At 46.4% G+C, this 11,389-nt stretch overlaps 1 protein-coding gene across 1 annotated transcript; it reads right to left on the reverse strand.

Moving 5' to 3' along the window:
- Positions 1 to 16: 16 nt before the first annotated feature.
- LOC144180121 (uncharacterized) lies at positions 17 to 11,041 on the reverse strand. Its single transcript, XM_077708515.1, has 7 exons — positions 10,800 to 11,041; positions 8,662 to 8,756; positions 5,660 to 6,005; positions 5,028 to 5,184; positions 4,176 to 4,246; positions 1,765 to 1,967; positions 17 to 151 (listed from the first exon to the last, which is right to left on the reverse strand). Exons 1-7 carry the CDS (start codon positions 10,981 to 10,983, stop codon positions 17 to 19), a joined length of 1,191 nt encoding a protein of 396 aa, XP_077564641.1. The 5' UTR covers positions 10,984 to 11,041.
- Positions 11,042 to 11,389: the final 348 nt, after the last annotated feature.

Below are 11,389 nucleotides of genomic sequence, written 5' to 3' on the forward strand. Positions count from 1 at the left end.
TTGGAGAGTGTCCCAGTCAGCTCCGGTCGCGCATTTTCTCCACAGTCCAAAAAGTGTTTGCCGCAAGCCGGCAAAACATAGAGTCAGTGGAAGCCCGGAACATGGTGCCCCAGGCATCCTTGGACAGCCAGGTGTCACAACCTGCATACAGCTGCGAAGCATTCAAAGCAAAAAATGGTTAGTTGCTGATTGACTAAACGTTCACAAGGATCACAGCCACATTCTGAAAACCAAATAGCAAATAGCTGCAAGCTTGCTTCGCAGATATGAAAAACTATTGCTGTATTTCCTGCATGAACCACAGAATAAGCAATCACACCATACTTAAAAGAAATTCCAAATGCTCACAAACATTTACACTAAAAGATCATAACTTTCGGACCTCTTCATTTTGTTTCATGGCAAGAAATGCTGGACATAAAATTTGCACTACAAGGACGGCAGGACAGAAGAGGGCCCACCACACAGCGCAGACGGCAAACTTAGGTCCAAGGCTAAGGACGTATGCAACGTTTTCGGGTAAGTGGACATTGCCCAACCCGTGCACAGAATGCTTCGTAGACGGATGTTTTGCGGGGAGTGAGGCTTGGTGGTGCGGAAGGATCAGTTGCCGGTAGAACTCCACAACGCAGTCCGCAATCTTCGAGTATCGTAACCAGAGGTTCCAGGCAGTCCGGTGCTCAGCTGCACGGTGGAGTCAAAGGCGCAAGCAGTCACGAAAGATGCGCACTTTATGCTGCCACTCCGATACTCGAAGATTACGATACTCGAAGACTGCTGACTGCATTAGAGTTGTACTGGGAACTGATCCTTCCGCACTGCCGAGCCTCACTCCCCGCAAAACGTCCGTCTACGAAGGATTCTGTGCACGTGTTAGGCAATGTCCACTAACTTAGAATGTCGCAAATGTCCTCAGCCTCGGACCTAAGGCACCGCAGCTGCCGCTAATTCACATCCCGTGCAAGGTCTTTTTTTTTGCTTAGGCAGCACTGTGTCTTTCAGTACCACAAAGGAAAGACTCTCAAGAGAATTTGCCAAAGAACGCGACTTGAGCAGGAAAACTGCGTGCAAACATCCAGCAGGTTCAAGTTCTGCTACAGCAGTTGCCAGACAACTGAAGCGGTCAAACCGCTGACACAGTGGATAGAAAACAGCTTAGGGCAACTAATAATGGGTGCATTATTTTAAAATATCAGGTTCACAGCTTTACAAAATAATACACACAAAGAGCGACAACTCACTAATGTCCTTAAAATAACGACACTGCAAAGTTCCGCTGCTGACGAAGCATATCGCATGGTCGCTAGATTCTCCTAAAAACAAGCATTTCAAATGTCTCCTAAATTCCGGAAGCAATGAACTGCAAAAATATTTCGGATTTAAGTTATTGAACGGTTGTTCAGCCAGTTAAAAGCAAGCAAAAGGCAAATACATTTTCTCTCCATGACCCCTGTAACCATGATGCAGTGTACTCATGTTCGAATTAACAGAAATTAAATTGTAGACACAGACTTGTATGGAGCTAGGCCAGACAAAAATGTACAGTTCGTATTATCCATTAATTCAAATGACTGAAGTTCAAACTAATGAGCTTTCACTGTATAACCTATTTATTATGTGTAGTAGAAAATTTTGAAATCGTGTTTTTACCACATTCCTATTGAGCTCTGTTACAAAAGATCTCATTTGGCTCCCTATATGGCGGCTTGCAGCGCATATGACCAAGCTAAAGCAGAACTTATCTGAGAAAGCTATGGTGATTACCTTTCCGTCCTCACGCGCAGAGCCAATGGAGATTTCCTCCATGATCAGGTCCTTGCTCATCTCCACGCTCTGCCCCATGCTTGTCTCCGTGCTCGTCTCCGTGCTCGTCTCCCTGCTTGGCCCCGCGCTCGGCCCCATGAACTCCACTGTCGGCATGGCCACATCTGGGCATGGAGCTGCTTGCACAGTGGTGGGCAACTCGGCTGAAAAGCAACAAGCCAGACCTTCTATCACAGTCGAACAACGCACTCACATCCACAGTGGCACTTTTAATTCAACTTGGCCCTGCATATACCCACACTGCCTAGCAGTGGGGTCTTTTACTTGTGTTTTTATTATTGTAAATACAGCGCATGCTATGGAATGCTTTGCACTCATGAGGGATTTAATCCTTGGTGTCCGACATTGATGCTGACACGCTTTTTTTGCTCAATGGGACATGTAATGCTTTTGCACTAAAACGTTTACAGATAAGACGGTAAAAATAGATGGAAGCAGTGAATCAGGCACTATGAAAAACACTTTCATTAACAAGTTCTTGTGCACACCTACATGCATTAAACAAGCTTTTATTCTTCAATGCTTTCACGACACTGCACCAAAGTGAACAGTTACAGTTAGACCTGCACAGAATTTGGACACAACTGCAGCATTAGCAGTCCAAATTCTAATTAGTCTGTGTTTAGGCCACAGCGATTTTCCCAAAGAACAAGAGGGGTGGTACAGGTTGAGTGTTGTTTATTCAGTGCCAGAATGCAATTGCATGGAATGTTCTTATGAAAGACAGCCTCACCATTTCAGAATTACGGTGCACCAGTGACTGTCCTTGTGTTGTTTATTCAGTGCCAGAATGCGATTGCATGGAATTTTTTTCTTGTGAAAGACAGCCTCACCATCTCGGAATTATGGTGCACCAGTGACTGTCCTTGTACCTTGCCTCGCCTCTTGTGTAGCATGTTATCACTGTTTGTTTTTTTTATCACCATGAACCAACAATGCCAGACCTCCCCTTTACTTTGGAATTACACCTGCACCTATGTAGAGAGCCAGATGGCTTGCCAACTACATCTCAACAGGCCTGACTGTTCATAAGCCCTCTGCTGATTCACCTTATCTTTACCACTGCAGGATATATGCAGCATGGCACTAATGACATTCAGATAAGGCTACCACAAGTACAACAAGACTGCACTGCAGCAACTATGCAACCAGCTATGTGCATGGAATGAGAAGTGCAGACAGGAAATCTTACTTTGCTGCCAGGGTGCCTCAGGAGCCTCGACGTGGTGATGCCCAAGTTCTGAAATGCCATGTGTGAAAAATTTTTGCTTTTTTACCCACGATTTGCAACAATTACTGCGGAATAGTTCTGTAGCATGCATGGTCAACTGGGATGGAAGAGTACCTGCTCCTGCAAACAGTCAATGTGTTTTGACCTCTCACAGCCTTCAGAGAAATGCACAGTATAGGCACCCACACGCTTCCCCAATGCTTTTGGTGTACATGAAGCTCAATGAAGTGTTCCTTTAATAGTTAGTTCCTCCAAGAATCTGTTGAATTATATTACCAATGTAGTACATCAAAAAAAGCAATTTTTTATGTTCCCCACTCGCCCGATTCTTCTCGGTGCCACGCAGACTGGAATATGCCCATCAGCCAATTTTCTGATGCACCAGCCATCAATAACTCACTAAGTCGTTACGTCTCAAACCCCTTCCGTCTCTGCTATGTTATCTGCTCATGGACATGTCATGGACCAACGCAACCTGACTACTGTTGCCCATGGTCGAGTGGTTTGGGTTGACGTGTTACACAAGCTCCATTCGATTCAGAGGCAGTACATGGCAACAGTGCAGAGAAATTTTTGTGGTGCTAGTGCAGTGCAGCGGCGTGGTTCTGCAGTGCCGTGCACCACGGCTGCACCATCAGCAGCATCCCTGCGTGTTTACAATTGAGCGAGGTGCAGGCTTAGTTGCCTGCTAATCATCCCTGCCTGTCTTCCTCTATAACTGGATGTTTATGGCCATCTGGGTTGCGCCGCACGCATCAGCGGCGACGCGATGTTCATCCCGCGTATCTTCAAGCTCGACGTACATTTTCAAGCGGTCGCCACAACTGCCGGTAGCCGCCTGCCAACCAACCACCAGCCTATCTACGCCCACTGCAGGGCAAAGGCCTCTCCCATTATCCCGGTCCTGCGCTAACTGTGACCAATTTATCTCCGCAAACTTCTTGATCTCATCTGCCCATCTAACTTTCTGCCGCCCCCTGCAACGCTTGCCTTCTCTAGGAATCCACTCTGTTACCCTAAATGGCCAACGATTATCTTGCCTTCCCATTACATGCCCTGCCCACATCCATTTTTTCTCCTTCTGTCTGCCAACCCGCAACACCCCAACTACGGTGTGTACTCATGGCACCAAATAGCTGCACCTCCTCCATAGCAGCTGCAGCAGTTCTCTTCCCCGCGGCGGCACCACAGCTGCACCATGAGCAATCGAGAGACACGGTACACAGCACCATTCCTGCATTGGCGAATCGAGCGTTTTGGTGCAGCCCACCGTGCACCGGTGCAGGCACCGCAGGGAATCACATATGAATCGAATGGAGCTACAGACAGTAACTATGCGACAGTAACTAATGACAGTTGATGTGCTAGACAGTTTAGCCCACGATGTGGGAGGGATACTGTTTATCCGCTTGAAAAAAAGCTATAGTCCAAACTACAAATTACAAACATATTTGTTCAGTGCACTCCTTGAATGGCACCCAGCTGTTGTAGTCCTTGTTCTTCACTGCGTGGAACTTATGGGGTTTAACACGGTGAAGCTACACCCGAGCTATAGCACAAGAGCTTTGGATTAATTTTGGCCACCTGGGGATCTTTACGTGCACGGGAATCTTGACACGTGTTTCGCTTTCCGCCACCAAAGAAGCCACCACGGCCGTAATCCTTGGGCTTAGCAACTCAACTCCTGGCCACTGAGCCACAGCAGTGGATTTCTTCAGAGTGCAAGAGACTAGGTTTTTATTGCTAAACAAATTTAGCTTGCATAACATAGGTTCTGTGATGCAGCAAAAAGTCAATCTCCATTTGTATTAGTACGTGATCCTTAGTCTCATCAATTTCTTTGCATTTACTACACGAGCAAGATTAAAATTAAACTTCAGTGTGCCGAGCAGTGGCTTTCTGAAAAAATACTAATAATTGCATTTAACTACCACTATTAACGCACACGCATATAGATACCTAAATGTATTGCAAAAAATTAAAAGCTGTAGAAGTGAGTTGGGAAATGCCTCCCTTAGCACAAAACAAAACTGTGGCAAATAACTTACCGTATCCTATGTCCTCATCAGGTTCACTAGGCGCAAGGCTGATTGGCAAGTCAGCTGATGTTGCATAGATCAGCTTTCCATCTGAAAATGAACACATAAAAGAAAATGAACATATAAAGGCCACAAGAAATATTCTGCACAAAAGCTCCTAAAACTAAGACAGGGCAAGCGTAAATTTACAATCATGAATACGCATCCATCCTGCTGTCCTGCGTCGTTAGCACAAACAAACCCTTCCAAGCATTTTGACCAGTCCTCTTACAATTGTGCCAGTTTTGATAAGGCACTAGTTGGGGGTAATTGGCACCCACTATAATGCTCACGAACCACTTTTCTCACTTTTGTGGTTTAATACGCTGAAGCTTTAAAGTGCACTTTTAACGTGGGCTGAAGCCTTGACACAGGAATTTTCGCTTTCTGTCTCGCTCAGAAACCCCTCTACATTGTTTTACATTACCTTTTTAACACATTCACTTTGCTCTCCACTACAGTAGCTGCTCATTATCGCTCATTGATAGAAAACGAAAAAAACATGTTCATGCACTTTTCCACTCACCAGCACTCAGAATCTTGGCAGCGAGGGCCTTCTGCAGTGTCATGTTTGCTGCCTGAAGAATGTCCTTCTCTTGCTCAATTTTACACAGTTTTTGTTTTAACTCCGCATATGCCGCCTCTGCCACCAAAGGCACCTCGGTGTTAACACTGGCATCTGCGAAAACTCGCCGTTTCAGAGCCATTCTGGCTTTCCCAAGCTCCTGCTTTGCAGCGTCGAGCTTCTGCTCAAGCTCCAAGTAGGCTCTTCGGGATACGGTTTCGCCTTCAGTTTCGGCCAGTGCCGCCGCCAACTTCACCTCCTGTTTCTTGCGAGCCTCTTGCTGGAGTTGTTTTTCATGGTGCACCGACTGAAATTTCATAAAATACCGACACAAATGCTGTGATGCACCCCTGCACAGCAAGGCAAGAATATCAACGAAACTTGATGCTGAACAGCAATACTACATTTGTCCGTTTTTAAACAGAAGCTCAGGTACATCAAATCATACCAAGCAGTTGAGCAACCGAAAATACATAGCATTCTTATTGAAAAGCAATGACTATCAAGATCCCATAGATATAGCCTTCCTTTACCTAACACCTGTGTTATCCTGGCTTTCAGCATAATTTTGGCACTTTAAATTGGTACAGCCTTGTTTCTAGCAATCCGGAGAGCTGAGCTGGCAATGTGATATCATATGCAAGCTTCTGAAATGAAAAATATGCTTGTGGACACCTAGCTCTGATCTGCATACCCGCCCACCTGGGGACTTGGAAAATCTGGAGACTGGCAGAGGGGAGCGGGGAGGTTTCTTTTTTTTTGCATCATACATGACCTGTGTAGCCCGTGAGATCAGCTTTGATTTCAAGGCCACAATGTATACCAACCCAGCAAATTCAACACAAGATTTCCGTTGACCATGAAATTGTCCACAGTCCTCTATTTCTCAGCGTTGTGAACAAAATTCCGGTGCTTGCTCGTTGCCAAATGAAGTTTTAATAGCTTTTCCTGCCGTGTGCCATACTTATGTCGCAGGCACAAGTCGTGCAAAATTCCAAGTGCTCGCCTTAAAGGGACAGCACAAAACACAGGAACTATGCAGTACAAGACCTTCAGAAAAGCTTCAAATACTTGTTTGGCTATGACAATGCCATATGTTGTCAACGGAACTGTAAAGAAAGGCCTACACCACCATACCACAGCTCACTTTGGCTGGCTACCTAGCATATGATGGCAATTACGATGCAGTGTTGCTGCTTGATGTTTTTTTTTTTCGTGACACAGTTGTGGTACTTTTTCGGGAGATTTACCACCATTCCTATACAATTGGAAGGATAGATAAAACATCTGGAGAGTTTGGAGGTATGAATCTGTCAAATTCACACATTTTACATCTAGTGCTGAATGAAGCACGTTAATCTGTAAGGCCAGGATCAAACCACATTCCTGGGAAAACTTTTTCGCTTCCTTACTCATTAAACTACCCCTATTTTTTCAGAACAATTTGTTTTGAGACTTCAATCTTGATACATTTGCACTGTTTGAACATATTGAGCCAGCACTCTTTAGCGTAACCAGTCTCACGGTCACGGTAATCTACCACAGATGTGAGCAACTACTAATAACACGATATAAATCAGCGACTTACATGATTACAATAGCATTTCTGTACGGAGAAGGACTTGATTTCACGTACTACCGAAGCGTCCGAATGACCCTTTTCAGAATTGATGCACAAACAGCTTTACCACGCCACGTGCGCACTTGCAACCCATCTTGCCTCACTTTTCAACCAAGACGTCTGGCTACCCTAATCATAGGAGAAAACCCCACAATTCCAGTTCCCCCTTAATGTAATTACAAACGTATAGTTAGCAAGAGACTACACTTCTGCCTGTCACAGCACAGAACAATTTAGAATGACTATAAAAGGGTTGAAGGTTGGGCGAGTTGGTGATTATCTTAAAAGCAAACTGCGCGCAAATTAACGAGGACAGGAACAGATAAAGACAGCGCAAGCGCAGATCCGCAACTGGTTTATTATTACACACATCAAAACCTTAAATGCCCAAGCACCCAATAGAGACGCCCTACATGCGTCACAGTTCTTGGAGCATTCGGCCGCAAATACAGAAAACGGTAACCACACACCCACAAAACAAAGTTTCAGCAACACGAATGGCAAAAAACATCAAAGATAACGGCATCACACATGGGTTAAGACCTTCCCCAACACGCATGCCCTGAAAAGGCACCGAAATAGCACTTACTGTGCATCTAAGTATGCGACTTCTCGAATAAGCAAGGCGATAGATGAATGACTGATGCAATCCGAACCTGCTTTTAAGATGTGGCTGGCTTCTGCAATTTCTCACGTTTGCAGGTTCTGATATCGAAACAAAATGGCTGTGCACTCTAACACAGGGACACAATCAGGAATGCATGCACGGCAATGGGAAGACAAGTGGCTCAGGTCACTTTTTTTTTTTTTGAATAGTTATGTTCCTTTAGCCTGAGGCCGTGCATGCATTCCTGATTGTGTCCCTGTGTTAGAGCGCACAGCCATTTTGTTTCAATTAAGAACCTGCAAATGCGAGAAATTGCAGAAGCCAGCCGCATCTTAAAAGCAGGTTCGGATTGCATGAGTCATCCGTGTATCGCCTTGCTTATTCGAGAAGTCGCATACTTAGATGCACAGTAAGTGCTATTTCGGTGCCTTTTCAGGGCATGCATGTTGGGGAGGGTCTTAAAACCCATGTGATGCCGTCATCTTTGATGTTTTTTGCCATTCGTGTTGCTGAAACTTTGTTTTGTGGGTGTGTGCTTACCGTTTTCTGTATGTGCGGCCAAATGCTCCAAGAACTGTGACGCATGTAAGGCGTCTCTATTGGGTGCTTGGGCCTTTAAGGTTTTGATGTGTGTAATAATAAACCAGTTGCGAATCTGCGCTTGCGCTGTCTTTATCTGTTCCTGTCCTCGTTAATTTGCGCACAGTTTGTTTTTTGAGATGCTAGAATGACTACCTGCGCTTTGGCCTTCCTCTTCTTTTTGTTCTCCGAGGCCACCAGTGGCCTCCGCGGCCGCTTTTGCATGAACACGTCCATGTCTTCTTTGGTTTCTGCATGGTTGAAGTAGATCATTACAGCAACACTAATGAAGAAAGGTAAACTGTCTGCCTCTATTAACTCTACATGAACTCTTAAGACGGGCGTCGTGATATGCGTGCCACACGAAGCTCGGCAACAAAGTCAGGCGTTGTGAAACTGCCGTACTCACTCGCCGGCGCGCCGCCCTAACTCTCTCACCATTTCCTGTCCTTGTATATTGTTTTCTCCCCCCTCCACTTCGTAAATTCTCATCTGTTTAACTACACCTCTTGTGTCCTCATCTTTTGCCTACTTTTCTTCCAGCAAAACTCCGCCAGCACCCTGACGATGCGTACGTTGTCGGGGCACGTCGATGAGCAAGTACGGCAATTTTACGATGTCTGACTTTGTTGCCGATCTTCGCGTGTACGTCCCCACGACGGCCGTCTTTCGGGCCGCGAGGCGGACGGTCGCAACGGCAGCAGCCGGTCTTGCGAGCACAATGGCTGCGAGGCGTACTGCACAGAATTAACAGTCTCACGTGGGGGGGGGGGGGGGGGGGGGGAGGGTGAGGGAAGAATTTTACAATGCCTGCGAGGCCTGGCGCGAGCCGAAATGGGGGAGGGGGGGGGGGGGGTTGAAAGTGCATATACTCGTGCCTTGCCCAATGTTAGCGTAATCCGTTTTGCCCTATTAAAATGAGTTTAGATTGGCCTAACCGCGTTGCTTTTTGCGAGATAGTACACGATGACTCATACAGGACGTTGCGACGATAATTGGAACACTTTAAAAAAATTTTACTGAGCAAACCGCCGCTCTGTTCGCGCTCAAACTTGCCACGAAGGTCGCATTTTGTGGTCTGTTTTGTTTGATACCGGGAACAATGATGGTACTTACCTGTGTATCCTGAAAATAAATAAAAACGATTTTCGCCTATGGGAAAATGGCGGCTGATTTGGACGTGCGAGCCAGCGCAAGTTGATGTTGGAACGACGGAACCTGGGGTATGCAGGGCGAAACGCACGTTTGGGATTCACGGTAGGAAGGAGCCAAATGGTGCAGCAGACGATCAGAAAATTCACCTGGGGATGAGCTACCAGACGATCAGAAAACCCGGTTTTCGGGCTCGCACATCCAAATCAGCCGCTATTTCCTATAGGCGAAAATCGTTTTTATTTATTTTCAGGGTAAACAGGTAAGTACCTTCGTTGTTCCCGGTGTCAAACAAAATAGACCACAAAATGCGAACTTCGTGTGAAGTTTGAGCGCCAACAGAGCGGCGGTTCACTCAGGAAAAATTTTTAAAGTGTTGCGATTATCGTCTCAACACCGTGTACATGTTAGCAGGAGGGGAAGAAATGACCAGCGAAATGCTTCTCCGGCGCACGTTACTGGGAATTGCTAGACAACGCCGGTGACGCCGTAAATCACATGTACAGAGGTCAAAACTGTTAACAACAACGCCCGAACGCGTGGCTTTCGATACGTGCAACGCAGCCTGCTGGCAGCCACCGGCGTGACCGGCGAGATAGGTGACGGCGCTGCGGCGGCTTGGCATTCGAAAGCCATTGCCGATGCTTCCTTGTTTTGGGGGGAGAGATTCGACACCAAAAGAACCTCACCACGACTGCCGCCAAAGCCTACATTAAACATTATCTGACGCTGATAAGCAGCGCAGTCTCGTTTTGGCGGCGGTCGTGGTGAGGGACGTTCGGCGTCGAACGTTCCCCCAAAACACGGAAGCATCGGCAATGGCTTTCGAATGCCAAGCCGCCGCAGCGCCGTCACCTATCTCGCCGGTCACGCCGGTGGCTATCAGCAGGCTGCGCTGCACGTACCGAAAGCCAGGCGTTCGCGCGTTGTTGTTAAAAGTTTTGACCTCTGTACAGCTGCCGTTGTTCGGCGCAGATAATCGCGCGAAGCTACAAGATCCGCGGCCAGTGACAGACAAAGCTTTCCGAGCGGATTTATTGTGCGCAACTGCGCCACGCCGAAGACCAATAGACATGCAGGAATTGTATTAAAAACTGCATGTGCATACGTCTGCATTGTTCAAAGCGCGTGCAGTTACTTACCTGCCATATGAAGAATCTTGGCCTTGTAGTAGCCCCCCGCTGTTGTTTCGTCCCCCTTCCAAAAGACGTTGTATTCCTTCGAAGGATCGAAATCCGTAATGTTTCTGGGCCGAAACAGTTCGATGTCTCCACTATCAACTACGGCCGTTTTCCTGTCAAGAGCATACTCCACATAAACGAACATTTTGAGCGTGGGAAATTAAAAAAAACGTTCTCGCGGGAGATTATGGCTGACCACGGAATGCGATGGCCTAAAACCAAAAACCACTACAACAAACGGTAAGAGACGGCGCTATAGCGCCGCGATGTATCATTATTTTCACGTCGCCGCAGTGGTGGCCAGATGGGAATCGTAGTATGGCTTACAGAAAACAAGGTATTCGAGAAAAAGTTACTTCAAAACAGCAAAACCACTATAAAATTTGTTTGTGTTTGATAGCGGAAATAACTACAGTAATATCTGTTTCAATCTTCAACTTCTAATGCATTGCCTGGGCCATAATATAATAAAAAGACGGGACGCGGTTCCCGTGTCTGGTTTTCATTATGTTTCCGTCGTTCCTCCTCCGCTAATGTTTGCCAAATACAAC

This window comes from Haemaphysalis longicornis, unplaced genomic scaffold (genome assembly GCF_048455015.1).
Source record: "Haemaphysalis longicornis isolate Haplotype H1 unplaced genomic scaffold, Haemaphysalis longicornis Haplotype H1 scaffold_4, whole genome shotgun sequence".
Classification (NCBI taxonomy): domain Eukaryota; kingdom Metazoa; phylum Arthropoda; class Arachnida; order Ixodida; family Ixodidae; genus Haemaphysalis; species Haemaphysalis longicornis.

Bases quoted from the DNA above. Each gene is read 5' to 3' on its own strand.
- LOC144180121 (XM_077708515.1), bottom strand. From the start codon at position 10,983: ATGTTCGTTTATGTGGAGTATGCTCTTGACAGGAAAACGGCCGTAGTT. The intron at 4,247-5,027 runs GCAATACATTTA...CTCATGGTGCAG, and splicing joins TCTACAGCTTTTAATTTTTT to CTGTGGTGCCGCCGCGGGGA. The intron at 152-1,764 runs GTAATCACCATA...AATGCTTCGCAG, and splicing joins CTGCGCGTGAGGACGGAAAG to CTGTATGCAGGTTGTGACAC.